The sequence below is a fragment of the Heloderma suspectum genome, chromosome 3, assembly GCF_057233095.1.
Source record: "Heloderma suspectum isolate Gila_16-S chromosome 3, 16-S_ref, whole genome shotgun sequence".
Taxonomy (NCBI): Eukaryota; Metazoa; Chordata; class Lepidosauria; order Squamata; family Helodermatidae; genus Heloderma; species Heloderma suspectum.
Window position 1 is genome coordinate 113,592,329 of NC_139460.1, and position 14,755 is coordinate 113,607,083.

General features: G+C 42.8%; 2 protein-coding genes across 9 annotated transcripts in view; one reads left to right on the plus strand and one right to left on the minus strand.

Annotated features, from left to right (window-relative positions):
- The window catches only part of GPR143 (G protein-coupled receptor 143), a 30,091-nt gene extending 23,770 nt beyond the window's left edge, over positions 1 to 6,321 (plus strand). Inside the window, exons 9-10 of one of the 3 annotated variants that reach the window (XM_084844227.1) lie at positions 3,623 to 3,660; positions 5,590 to 6,035. In XM_084844227.1, coding sequence (XP_084700353.1) covers positions 3,623 to 3,660; positions 5,590 to 5,643 — 92 coding nt within the window. In that variant the 3' untranslated portion in view covers positions 5,644 to 6,035. Of the gene's footprint in view, positions 1 to 3,622; positions 3,661 to 5,589 lie in introns of all 3 variants that reach the window. The other 2 variants (XM_084844228.1, XM_084844230.1) reach the window with 2 other exon arrangements.
- A 2,501-nt stretch (positions 6,322 to 8,822) lies between these two features.
- The window catches only part of TBL1X (transducin beta like 1 X-linked), a 199,109-nt gene continuing 193,176 nt past the window's right edge, over positions 8,823 to 14,755 (minus strand). For 4 of the 6 annotated variants that reach the window (XM_084844238.1, XM_084844231.1, XM_084844232.1 and 1 more), the window contains one exon: positions 12,159 to 12,378. In XM_084844238.1, coding sequence (XP_084700364.1) covers positions 12,238 to 12,378 — 141 coding nt within the window. In that variant the 3' untranslated portion in view covers positions 12,159 to 12,237. Of the gene's footprint in view, positions 11,426 to 12,158; positions 12,379 to 14,755 lie in introns of those variants that run through there. The other 2 variants (XM_084844235.1, XM_084844236.1) reach the window with 1 other exon arrangement.

Sequence of the window (14,755 nt, forward strand, 5' to 3'; positions counted from 1 at the left end):
GCAGGGAATGCTGATCAAATTTGCAGATGACACAAAATTGGGAGGGATAGCTAATACTTTGGAAGACAGAAACAAAATTCAAAGTGATCTGGATAGACTGGAGCGCTGGGCAGAAAACAACAGAATGACATTTAATAGGGACAAATGCCAAGTTCTGCACCTAGGAAAAAGAAACCAAATGCACAGTTACAAGATGGGGGATACATGGCTCAACCACACCACAAGCGAGAAGGATCTTGGAATTGTTGTCAATCACAAGCTGAATATGAGCCAACAATGTGATGTGGCTGCAAAAAAGGCCAATGCTCTTTTGGGCTGCATTCATAGAAGCATTGCTTCCAAATCGTGTGAAGTACTAGTTCCCCTCTACTCAGCACTGGTTAGGCCTTATCTGGAGTACTGTGTCCAGTTCTGGGCACCACACTTTAAGAAGGATGCAGACAAACTGGAGAGGGTTCAGAGGAGGGCAACAAAGATGATCAGGGGACTGGAAACAAAGCCCTATGAAGAGAGACTGAAAGAACTGGGCATGTTTAGCCTTGAGAAGACTGAGGGGAGATATGATAGCACTCTTCAAGTACTTGAAAGGTTGTCACAGAGAAGAAGGCCAGGATCTCTTCTTGATCATCCCAGAGTGCAGGACACGGAATCATGGGCTCAAGTTACAGGAAGCCAGATTCCGGCTGAACATCAGGAAAATCTTCCTGAGTGTCAGAGCAATACGACAATGGAACCAATTACCTGGGGAGGTGGTGGGCTCTCCCACACTGGAGGCCTTCAAGACGAGGCTGGACAGCCATTTGTCAGGGATGCTCTGACTTGGATTCCTGCATTGAGCAGGGGGTTGGACTCGATGGCCTTGTAGGCCCCTTCCAACCCTACTATTCTATGAATCTATGAGTTAGTTCCAAGATCTGCCTTCTGTGGACAGAAGGGCTCTCGCTCACTGAAGATGCCTTTGCCAGACTTTCAGGGATCCCTCCCACCCGTTCCCCTGCACCGCAGCTCATCCCATTCAGTGGGAGTTCCCTACCCTCTATGCAGCATTTTTATGGGGTGGGGTGGAGGCTGGTAGGGCAGAGACCACTTCGGCCAACTCAGTTGTCCATATCTAAATCTGGATCCAATCTACTGTATGAAGTTAATCGTTCCTGCACCCTGCTTGCTACATGCTACAGGACACTTCTGGTGTATGTTTGCCTCTGGAATGATTTGCATGGTAAGATGTACATGAAAAAGACACATGCTAGTGATGCAGGATGTGGTGATGGGCACTGGCAGAGACAGCTTTTGCAAAGGATTATGCAAATTTATGGGGTGATTTCCATGGCAATCAAAAAAGGAATTTCACGATGTTCAGTTCAGTGATGCGGGTTTTCCAGAAATTTTGAATTTGAACATTTTCTGGAAAATTTTCCAATACAAATTAGATTCATTAGCATAAGTGCATTTACATAGGAAAATTTTCTGATGCCTGAGAGAGATCTAATTTAGCATGTTCATTTTACTTGTATTTAGTAAACAACAAAGCTAACAAAGTACCCCATGTTAATTTTTGGCCCAATACACTCTGAGTATTTCATCTGAAATGTTTGAAGGGGAAAATTAAGGCACACTTAATGTGATTTAAGTGTTATGTTACAGAGAATGTTTTATTGGAATACTTGTAAAAATTTAACGACAATAGCATGTACTTCCCTTACATTGAGCCAGTTTACACGATCAATCAGCCCACCATGGCTTATTTAAGCCATAGTGGGTTGCCATGTTTACCAGTGGCCATTTTGAATGTTCAAGCCACAACTGTGGCTTGCTGTGTTGTCCGAACCAAGGGACCATGGGTTATGTGAGGGTTAAATAACAGGCTATGGGCTCTGTGAGGTTTGTTTAACCTTCTCATAACCCACAGCCCTCGGGTACAGACAACATGACAAGTTGCAACATGGCTTGAATATTCAGGATTGTGCCCGTGGATGTCATGTTTTAAATAAGCTACAACAAGCTGTGCCGATTGTGCGGACCCGGTCATTGTTTAAACTTGGGGAAAAAACAAAGGTACTGAAAACGGTTGACACAATAATTCGTTTTAAGAACCCAAAGAACTGTGCATGATATGTTCATCACGACCCTGTTCACACGCAAGGCGTAACAACTCATTGGTTTAAAAACCGATGGGTTGTTGTGCATGAGCGGGTGCACGGCCTGCAGCGTGCCCGCATCTTCCGCTTTAGTGCACCGCCCACAATCGTCTCCTTTGTAGGTTGTGCAGTGTGACATGTGAACCCGGACCACTGGGTTGTTAGGGGCTAAACAACCCAGTGGGTAACTCACCAACAAACCAGCCTTAGTAGTCTATTGGCTCTGTGCTGGCTGCAGATGATGGGAGTTGAAGTCTAAACCATCCGAAGGGCACCAAATTGGAGAAGGCTGCTCTAGGTGTTTGCACCCTGTGAGAAACTGTCACCTCATTTTCTGATCCCCTCTCACAGAAATTACAAGGGACAGATGTGTGATTCACCCCTTGTATTTCAAAAGGAAGGAGACGGAAGCATCAGACGAAACATATGCACGTATGGATATATGCATTTACCCTGTTATGTCTTGTACATGGTGGGAGGGATACACACCTGCTATGCTACCGCTTTGTATGAGACAGAATAGAGAAGGGAACCGTACCATAAATCAGTGGTAGATCACATGTTCTGCATGATGCAGGCCCCAAATTAAATTCCTGACATTTCTAGTTTAAAAGGAACAGAAGTAGAAAGGAGGCAGGGCAGGGGGGACCTGTTTGAGAACCTGGCTATGGTTGACAAAGTAAATAATACTGTCCTATATGAGCTAATGGTGGGATGCAGTGAAAGACTGCTTCATATGTAAATGCACCAAGTTTCTCTGGAAAGCAGCCGTTTACTGCTGCTATAGTATTTGTTATGAAGGTATGCAACATTTAGAAAATAAAATGATTATGTACATTCAAGCACTCAGGATGCTTTTTAAATATGGTTTTGCAAAATCAACAACTAACCCAGTTGTTTTAAACAGATAGCTCTATTCCCTAACCACATGTAACTGTTGGAATATAATCACACACATGTCTATTTACATAGACAATGGTTTGGCCTTTTGGGTCAACATTTCAAAAGAATCCTCGAGCAGGAACTGTCAGGCATATGAGATATCCAGCAACCAACTGAGCAATGCGAGCTTTAAACATTTAAGTAAGCAAACAAACCAAACGGACCCCGCTGCAAAACCTACCAAAGGTCTTTGTGTTCTTAGCCAGTTAGCTCCATTTCTATTCTTGGCCAGAATGCAAGATGTGTATATGTGTGTGGGGGAGGGGGGCACAGCCTTATGAGGTAATGGTCCAAATTGTTTAACTAACCAAATTCTTACTGGGGTTCCTGCTAGCCTCGGTTTACGTGTGACATTTTAAGGTGGCCCGAGAGATAAGCCGTTAGGGAGGGCTGGGCAACCTTTTTTCTGTCAGGAGCCATATTCCCTCATGGGTCATCTGAAGGAGGGGGGCACATCAACACTGAGTGGGGCCGAAGCCAGTGGTCGCATCACCCCGTTTCTCTTTTTGCTACCCCCTTTTCTCTTCTTTCTTTCCATGCAGAAGTCTCCCAGGGAAGGGACAGATCACTCTTGCCAGAGGTCTGTATGCAGAGGACTTTGGAAATTAGGTTGAGGGACACATTCCAGCAACAGCAAGATTTTGGACATTCTTTGTATGATTTCAGAGAGGACATTTAAACAGTAAAAACTTAAAACTTTAACTCCAAAGCAAAAAGAGTGTAAGGGTAGAAGTAGTGTGATGGTGGCAGGATCCAAACCAGATGCTGCCACTTCCTTGTAAAGTGGTAGGTGGGGTGGTTTAAACCCTGAACACCTCACTCTCCCAACCCCCTGCCCCCACTCATGCTTTTCTCTGTTAATTACCTTTGCTGCTTACATTTTTAGACCACCCAATAACTGAAGTTCTCTGGCCACTATATTGATAAATTAAAAACCTAAATACAACAATGAAACCAGCAGCAAGGATAAAAATACTGCAGCATGTAATAGAAGGCACGTCATCTGTATTTTACACCTGTTTTCCTCCCAAGTAGGAGATGTATTACTTCCCCACTACGGAATAATTGCTTAAAGAAGGTTCAAGCCATCAGTCCTGTCCCATCCCCAACCCCGCCTCCGCTAACCCATGATGCATTTTAAACCACCTCACCCACTACACAGGGTTGCAACGGTAATCCTGATCCTTCACATTCTGAGACTGGGACCTAACCTACTGAGCTACCATGGCCTGTGCGAGCACCGGGCTCCAAGCATTCTTAAAACCAAGCTCCAAGAGTGCCTGGGACTGAGAGAGAAAAAGTGGTCAAATCTTGACGGGGCAAACTGAAACTGGGGAATAAGCACACTATCCTGATGAAACATTAACAAGTACCCAATTTCTGAAAAGTACTGTAGACGTCGCTGTACAAGCCACAGAGTCTGGATCTGTATTCCGATTCAGATGTCTTTGATGCTTAGATATATCTGGAGTCCTGGAAATTAGTAAAGGTCTCTCTAGAACCTAATGTGGTTCTGGGGGCAGAATCCAACAGTTGCTTACGCTCCAGCTAATTCCATTGCGCAAGCAGGACCCACCACTTATGCAAGTGAGATTTGGCACTTCTGACTCTTGTATCTAATAAGCCACTCCAGAGCCCCAAATGTTTCCTTGTGCAGTGTAATCAAATTAAAATGTAATTGCTATGCAATAGTTTCCTCTAAAGTTCAGCTGTTTTTAAGCTTATGTGTTTCATTCTTTTCTTGTTTTGACTTGTACATCCCCTCAAGCGCTCATTGAGTGGAGGGGCGATCCCAGAATTCTAAGGGCACAGTCCTATGGACTGCACCCTTGCTGCTCGGAAGCCCCCAACCTTGGAGGCTTCTGAGATTCCTACGCCTGCCAGCCTGAAGCCAGCAGGGCGGGAGTGGCAGAGGTGAACTTTCCCTCCCTGTCTTCCGAAGCTTGATTTTTTGCTAGATGAGCTTTTCAGCCTGTATAGCAAGGGCACGTAGGGGGTGGGGAAGGAGGCTGGAGGAGGCTCAGGATAAATCGTATCCTGGCATTTCCAGTCTCCCCACCCTGCCCACTGCAATGCCCCCTTTTCCCCCTCTCCGGGGTCGATTTTCCAACTTTAGAGAGGCAGCCAGCGTGGTTCTTTCCATGCCAGCTGCGATGGAGTGGGGGCAGATCTTGCCCAGGGACCATAGGATTGCTCTCCAAATAAATAAATGCTATTCACTGGACTTAACACACTTTTGACACTTTCAGTCAAAAGGCTCCATTAGGTTAAATACACACTTGGCATTTTACAGTTTTCCATATTTATTTTTAAAAAATCAGTAAGACATCTGATGGACAGCGTCCAAAAGAGCTTATGATAGAATCAATGTGTTATTCTTTAAGGTGCCACAAGAATGCTGTTCTAAGACAGATCAGTTTCCCCTCCCATCCATCCATCCATCCATCCGTCTCTCTCTCTCTCTCTCTCTCTGAGTTTAATAAGAGATCTCTCTTCTTTGTTTTGCTAGGTTCTGATGCTAGCACAATTGAAATCCACATCTCAAGTGGAATCCATGAATTAGATGGTAACGATGCTGATGTTGAATAATTGGAAAAGGATTACAGTGAGGAGCTGGAGACCCCAAAAGTGCCATCATGGAGTGGCTCCCTAGTTCTTCCTCTTTTGAAATTCAGATTTCCCACCATTCTTCCTGCATCACCAGTCCACTCACAAGGATGAACACTCTTGCTTCACTTTTGACAACTTTCTACTCCTCAGTCTATGCAAAAGCCCATTTTAGATAGATAACCTGAACATGGGCTCAAGCCATGTTCAGAATCAGAAGCAAGTGTTAAAATATTCTGATCTACTTAAGTCACAGCCATGTCTCACTTTTTTGCTGCTGAATTTGGTTGGGATGGATACAAGGTCCAGAATATCAGAACAGATACAACATAAATACTGAGATGGTACAACAAAGCTTTCCTGTTTTTACTCACTTTCATTTGGTGTACCTTTGTTAATTCTATTTAAAGCAGATACAAAGACACCCACACAGACTCTACTCCAATAGGTCTGTGACCTTGTTGTGATGAAGGGTTTGTGGTGCTTCAAGGAGCCTGAAAATGATGCTAGCCGGAGTTGTAGATTGCCATATGGCCACCCAAGTGGGACAAAGGTGAGGGGTCAAAGTACAGTCCTTGGCATGTATTCCTTTTGTGTTTCCAAGCCACAATAAAGGACCAGCAATCGCACATCCAGTTTATAAATGTTAAAAGATTTTTTTTTAAAAAAAACTGATTTTAAAACGTGAAACATTTTCGGCATAAAACACTGGAGTTTTATGCTGAAACATTTCACATTTTAAAATATGTTTATTAACAATTTCTTTGGAAAACCCAAGATCTGCACATTACTTGAGGACCGCAAAATCAAGTGATGAAATGCATTTGTGGGACAACTACTGATTAAACCCCATAGCAGCAGCCTTCTTTTCATTTGACATCATAAATCCTACTTATTATTGAAAGAAGTACACAAGTTCAACTTTTGTGCTATCACGCATAATAGTGAAGGCTTTTCACAGGTAAATCAGTCACAAATGTATCTCAGAACTCTATGAAATTTTGACCAGTGGCCATTATTTGCTTTCCTCTTTAAAAATGATTGGTGATTGCCTGGGCTAGGAATACATTGCAATTCCATGATTACATTGTGCAAGCATGGAATTTGGCAGTTGGTGCAGAATTTGGGAATCTCAAACCCCTACAAGTTTCTAGTCAATAACTCTGTCTGAAAGTGTGTAGATAATGCTTGGTGAAATCTCAGAAAATGCACACGTGTGTGTACAGTCAGGGTCAGAAATATTGGAACAAGGATAACTGTTTTGGCAGTTGGCCTCTGTACACCACCACACTGAAGTTGAAAGGAAACACACCCAGATGGGAGCAAAGTCAGGACTTTCAGCTGTAATTCAAGGGGTTTGACAAAAGTGGGGCACTAACCATTCAGGAAGGACAGCCAGTGGCATACCCCCCCCCCCCCATCGTTGGTAGCTCATAAGTAATGGAACGAATGGCTGACAAGCAGCTGCATGGCCAGGTGTGGCCTGTTTCCTGGGTACCCCATGACCAATCAAGCAGATAAAAGGCCTGGAGGTGGTTCTGAGTGTTACATTTGCATTTGCTAGCTGTTCACTGGAACTCCCAACATGAGGTCCACAGGGGTGTCCATGCGAGTGAAGGAGGCCATCATTAGGCTGAGGAAATAAAATAAACCCATCAGAGAGATAGCAAAAACATTGGGAGTGGCCAAGACAACAGTTTGGAACATCCTGAAAAAGAAGGAATTAACTGGCAAGCTCAACAACAGCAAAAGGCCTAGAAGACCACGGAAGACAACTAAAGTGGATGACCGCAGAATGCTGCTCATGGTGAAGAGGAACCCTTTCACAACATCTAGCCAGGTCAAGAATGCTCTTGAGGAGGTAGGCACGTCATTGTCAACATCTACAGTCAAGAGACGGCTTTATGAATGAAAATACAGAGGCTTCACAACAAGGTGCAAACCACTGGTAACGCTCAAGAAGAGACAGGCCAGATTAGCCTTTGCCAGCAAACACCTAAAAAAGCCTGCCCAGTTCTGGAATAAGTTTCTTTGGACTGATGAAACCAAGTTTAACTTGTACCAGAATGATGGGAAGAGAAAAGTATGGAGAAGGAAAGGAACAGCTCATGATCCAAAGCATTCCACATCATCTGTCAAACATGGTGGAGGCAGTGTTATGGCATGGGCATGTATGGCTGCCAATGGAACCGGGTCACTGGTGTTTATTGATGACCTGACTGCTGATAAAAGCAGCAGGACGAATTCTGAATTGTATGGGACTATACTTTCTGCTCAGATTCAGCTGAATGCTGCCAAACTGATAGGATACCGCTTCATATTGCAGATGGAGAATGACCCAAAACATACAGCAAAAGCTACCCAAGAGTTTCTCCAGGCAAAGAAGTGGGATGTTCTTCAATGGCCAAGTCAGTCACCTGATCTCAACCCAATAGAGCATGCTTTTCACTTACTGAAGACAAGACTGAAGGCAGAAAGACCCACAAACAAGCAGCAGCTGAAGGCAGCTGCAGTAAAGGCCTGGCAAAGCATCTCGAGGGAGGAAACTCAGCATTGGGTCATGTCCATGGGTTCCAGACTTCAGGCAGTCACTGACTGCAAAGGATTTTCATCCAGGTATTAAAAGCGATCCTTAAGTTTGAAATGATGTTCGTTTGTTCCATTACTTATGAGCCACCAATGATGGGGGGGGGTATGCCACTGGCTGTACTTCCTGAATGGTTAGCGCCCCACTTTTGTCACACCCCTTGAATTACAGCTGAAAGTCCTGACTTCGCTCCCATCTGGGTGTGTTTCCTTTCAACTTCAATGTGGTGGTGTACGGAGGCCAACTGCCAAAACAGTTACCCTTGTTCCAATATTTCTGGCCCTGACTGTATATATAGTTAAAGGATTTCTAGTGATCAGGATAGTTTCAGTACCCTACATATCTTTTGCTCTTTTCCATAATCAGCAGAAACAGAATTATTTACGTTTTCTAAATCTGCCAACTTTATACAAAAATCAGGCTGAGGACTGCATATAGCCCTGATTAATATAAAAAGCAGAAGAATGCAAGATGACACGATGCAACCTAAGGAATAATGCTAAATGTCAATAGCATAGAAAAAAATGAGAAACAACTCACAGAGTTTTCTAATATCAAAATATAGCAATTTATTCAAGACACTGAATATGATCTGTTGATTCTCTCCTTGAAACAAATGAACTACAACACACAAGGTGATTTGCTGAGTGTGTGTGTGTGTGTGTATGAGAGGGGAGGGGTGCATCGACAAAATGGGTGGGTGGGGAGATGTTGTTTCAACAGAAGCTGGGAAATGCTGAAATCGGAACCAAGCCTGGCTTCAAGTCTGACACAGACAATAAAACTTCAGAAGCCAGAATTCAGACTATCAGTGAGTGGCTGAAAGAACAATTCTGCAATTGACAAAGAACCGCATTTTTAAAAGGCAAAGAAAGAAAGAGAAAGAAGGAAGGAAGGAAAAGAAACCCAAAAAATGAAAACGACCTTTACCTTTGACAAAGTGCACTTCACTTGGCTCTAAAGTTAGCTAGTTTGTTTTTAAAATAAAAATCAGATTTCTTATATTAGGGGACTAATACTTGTTCAACCCTAGAAATATCAGGACTATATAGAGACCCAGTGTTTACCATGTTAAAAATGCAGTATCCTCCTCTCATGGAAAGCTTGCTGACCTATTCAGCGTGCAGAGTGCCTCTGGTAAAGGTAAATTCAGGTGCAATTTCTGCAATATTTCAAAATTGGTTGAGGAGAAAAATAAATAATGATTTGCTGTTTTAATATTCCAGCAGCTATTTGTCAGCTTAAACCCATATTAAATTCTAATCTTAATAACTTTTGCAATGCAATCCTATGCACATCCACTCAGAAGCAAGTCCCATTGAGTTTAATGGACTTACTCCCAGGTAAGTGGACATAGGATTGTAGCTTTAATGTGCAATCCTATGCGGGTTTAGACAGAAAAAAGTCCTACAACTTCCAGCCATTCCCTTGCTGGCTGGGAAATGGTGGTAGATGCAGGACTTTTTTTGTCTAAGCCTGCATGGGATTGCACCCCTAATATGTCGATATCTTGGGCAGTGGAGCAGCTGTCCAAATAAATGAGCACACTGTAAATCTGTATTACAGAGGTGCTAACCTAGCAGTATTTATAAAGAGAGGTTTACAATGGTAAACACTGACAAGCAAATAATAAAATTTCTATATACTAAAAATCTAGACTAGTCCTTTTATTACTCAGAATAGAAGCAAAAACAATTGTTTGTTTTGAATAGAAAGGCAGAATCAGGCCTTATGCCATGGTGCAACTGCTTTTGCAAGGAAGTTGATTTTAAAAACACACGTTAAGCTATATACGAATCAAAAAGAAATATCTAATTTTAGAACTCTACACTTCTGAAATAATATGACTATAATTGATATTAAGACTTGCTAATAAATCTAAAACATGAAAGCATTTTTCCCTTGTATTTTTTTGAAAAGAAGCACCTTGACATGGGTTGTTTTAGAAAATTGCCTTTCACAAGGAGATAAAAAGGATACTGCATCTTTAAATGTGTATCAGGATCAATCTGAACTGTTCTTTTCAATGACTAACACAATCTGGTCTACATGTGGTAGAGATTTTAAGCTTCTAAAATTGTGTTTAACATAAAAAATACTTCATTTCTTTCCAAAAATACACTGGGCTCTTTCTTTTTTTAAAAAGTCGTATTTCTCCTGTAAAAAGCTTTCCCGGCACTGCATTCTTACATAAAGCACTTATTACACAATTTTTTGAAAGTGCCCTTGAGACGCTAAGATGGGAAGCATGGAAGTATTAAAAAGAAAAAGAAGACGCTGGAAGAGGAGAGAGAGAGAGAGAGAGAGAGAGTGGAGGGGAAAAAGAAAAGAGGAGAGAAGCAGTCTGTTACTGTTCATTATGCCCTGCTGCCTGCGTTTACTATGGGCATAAAGGGAAAAAGCAAAACAAAACAAATGAGAAAGGGCACTGAAAGAAAGAAAAAAGATTCAGTTCAAACCTATGCCTGTGATCCTCAAGGCTATAATATTCCAGCTGATAGAAAAAACAACAACCACTGAACAAATAAAAGTAGTCTAGAAAATAGAAAGTGTTGTGATTACAAAGTTGCGCGTGTCATCAGTACAAACTGGTCTTTGAACGTCCTTTGGGAGAGCAACTGTAGTGTCCAGACAGGAAGGAAAAAAATACAACACCACATGGAGGAGGATTCTCTTTCCCATTTTGGTTTAGCAAAGCATTTTGCTTTATATGTTTTGTTTGTTTTTAATTATTATGATGATTATTTTTGGCACAGCTTTTCCTCTTCTCTTCTGCAGCCATCAGAACGAGTTCTCAGAGACCCAAACCAAACACTGCAGGGTTTTAGCTGCTGGTGGCCTCCTGCTTGCTTCCAAAGGCTGAATATTCCAGGTGGAAACCGTCCCCCCTCCCCGCCCCGCCCCCCAAGTGATTGTGGTTTAACTCCTTGGTGAAGGATATGGACAAAACATTGCAGGCTTCTGTTGCCTGGGAGAGTTGCTTTTGTTGTACACTCCGGGTTTTTTTCCCCATTCTGTTTGTTTCCCTCAGTTCTTGCAGTTCTAGAAATGTTAAAAATAGTTTTGAAGAGTGCTTCTACCCACACATTCAACGCTGGTCCATTTGCAATTTCTTCTAAAACATTTACTTTCGCAAGTCTAGAACACAAACCTGAAAGGCAGAGTGAGAGAAAGAGAGGGAGAGAAGTGAAATGGGTAGCAATCAAAAATGTTGCACAAAGCTGTTAATATTGTTCTCTCAGGCTCTAGGGTAGTAATTATCTGGCAATGACCTCGGCAGTACAGCACAGAATACCGAACAAGGCGACGATTCCATATTCACGAAAGGCTGGTTCACACATGCACCAAGTTACAGGTCCCCTTTGTGTGCTGGGGACCCAAGTGTAAGCCCCACACACCAATTGTGGACACTCTATGCATGGGCCACTCAATACATGCCGCCTTTCCCCCTCAGAACATGGGAGAGAAGATAGTTCAAAAGCAAGTGTGTGTGTGTGTGTGTGTGTGTGTGTGTGAGAGAGAGAGAGAGAGAGAGAGAGAGAGTGTAGACTTATCTACCACATGTGTGGGGAGGATCCTCAGTGTGTAAACTGGCCCTTAGGTAATGTGAAAAGCTCAAAGTCCATTGGAAATTTGGAGAAAACATGTAACAGAGTAACAGCATTCTTAAATACCACTGCTTCTGCTATCTGTCATGAAATACCATTGAGGTTATCCAAAAAGCAGTAAAGGGTACTTTATAGATCTGTCAAAAGTTCCCAGCTACTCAAAGGTTTGCCAGATGTTTCAAAAGACTGAATTCAACAGGAAACTGAAGTACCCAACTGGGTTTTTATCTCAGATTTCAGATGGACTTGAGCGTACTTAAAATTCATCTGGATTGTGCCTACTAACACAGAGAGATCTAACCTATCATGAGGGGACAGTTTTACAACATGGAGAATATGCTCATTTCTGGGATGCTTAATAATGATAACAAAAAATAGGCCTAAAAAGGCTTACCGATCCATCTGATGCACTGGCTCCCACTTTGTCTCCTCTAGCATTCCAGCAGACTTCAAATATTCCCCCAGTGCCTCGGTAGCTATGTACTAGAGTGCCATTCTATAAATCAATAAATCCATCAGTCAATCAATCATATTCATTCAGGGAGCAACTGTTTATTGCTCTTTTTTACTGTGGGTGCTTCTTTTTTTAATGCACGTAAATTATGCTTAGATCAATTTCAGCCAGTGACCTGATGAAGATGTGGATGACTTACTGCTATCTTTGAAGATCACTGTGTACAGCCTAGAATCTTGGTCATCCCAGCTGATCAGATCCTGGCTTAATATCCTGGTTAAGTAACTAACACATTAAACCGGAGCACCCTGTTTTGGATATGTGGGGAACTCTGGTTTAAAAAAGCCAGAATCTCCATGCCAAAGCCAGTGTGCGAGAGGAGAAGGGTAACAGAGAGGCAACTTCATAAACCACGGGGACATCTGAACCAGGCCGCTATGTTCTTCACATATTTGTGAGTGCGTAGTGGCTGAGCAATGACACATTTTCCTGGATGAAACATACTTCCCTGACCTGTATGAATTTGGTTTCTAGGCTAGATAGATATGGGGCAGAAATGGCTTTTGATAGACAACCTTTGTCTGGAAAAGAGCAGGGAGGAATTCCTCCCTGGTGATACTTTTAAACCTCTCGGTGTCTTTTAACACTGCAGAACATAACATTTTATTACAATGTCTGGACTATCTAGTTGGCATGCAGGACTTGCCCACAGGATGTTCTGTTCCTTCCTAGCCAGTCCAGCCTATAGGACAACCCTGAAAAAAACCCTGCTTGACAGCCTGAGTTCTGTCACATAGGGTTTCACAGGAATTAATATTAGCATGGTTGCTTAGCCTCTAGATGAAATCGTTGGGTAAAATCACCTGATGAATGTTAAGAGCCTTGTCATCAAACCCTGAGAAAACCCAGACCTACTGCCTGTTAACTTAGTATCCAGATGCAGCTCTATCTTGGCCTCTACCTGAAAGCCACAGCTGAGTGGGTGAGGTCCAAAACACTGAAGGTGAAGCAAGAGAAAAGCAATTAACAGTGCAATCCTATATATGTCTACTCAGAAATAAGTCCTACTGAGTATGATGGGGTTTATTCCCAGGTGAATGGATTTGTAGGATTGCAGCTTAAGACGAACTGAACTACTTTTATGAGTTTGCTGTGATTTATGGGGATGGTGGCTCTATCGGAACAGATTTTCTTTCTGAGTTTTCCCAGACCTGACAGTATTTCTTAATAAGGGTTCCAGTTGTCAAGACTGCTTTCTAACAGTTATATTCGATAGACACTGGTTGTACCCCTTCCCAGAAAATAGCAATCTCACTACCATGAGCCATGCCTTTGCAACCTTGAGGGCTGACCTCATGCACTTAATGTAGAGTTGCCCTTGAAGATGGATTGGAAGCTGCAGCTCATGAAGAATGCTGTGTCCAGTCTCCTTGATATGAGGAGGCAGGAACACATTCAGCCTGGTTAGCCTCTGGGCTAAATTTGAGATTCTGGTTGTATACTTAAAGCCTTTCATGCCCCCAAACCTGCATATCATGAGTCCAACTCTCCCCATATGAACTCCTCCATTCAGACTGAGCTTCCAGAGAGGCTGCTTAAAATCTCTTCCATTGAAGAAAAGCTGCAGTTATGGGGTAGGACTTTTCCTGTGGTTGCCCTGGGCCTACGGTATTGCAGAGGGTCCACCACTCAGTGGTAGAGCATCTGCTTTGCACGCAGAAGGTACCAGGTTTGATCCCCAGCATCTCCATGTAGGGCAGGAAAAAATCCTACCTGGACCCCTGCAGAGGTGCTGCCAGTCAGTGCTCCCAATACTGGGATAGATAGGCCAACGATTTGACTCAGTATAAGGCATCTTTCTATGTTCCATGATCCACCAGCTGAGGTATGAAGGTATATTGGACTGCTGTTTTTCAGGAAGAGGTGCACATTGTATTCCAACAGGTCTTCTGGGGCTGTGATCTTACTCTCCATATTATTATGGTTTGTTTTGGATTAGAACTGTTGCTTTATTGTTGATGCAGCGCTTGCTGGTTTTACAGGTTATGCTTTAAAAGGTTTTATAACTGTACTGTTGAAAATCACCTTGAAAATCACCTGGATACACATTTATAAATCAAAACAAATAATGTCTTCTGCACAGCAGCCTTCCCCAACCTGATGCCCTCCAGATGTTTCAGACTGCAGCTCCCAGCATTTCTGACCATTCGCCATGCTGACTAGGGCTGATGGGAGTCCAAACATCTGGCGGACACCAGGTTGGGGAAGATTGCCATATTCATTCCCTCACCTAGGCAATGGTAGAGTTTTGCCACAGGAGCACTACTGCCAAGAAAATTATTTTGTCAGTGAAGTTCCATTTTGGTTCCATTCACTGTCTTGGTACAACGCTATAATCTGAAACATCTGGCCTGTAAAA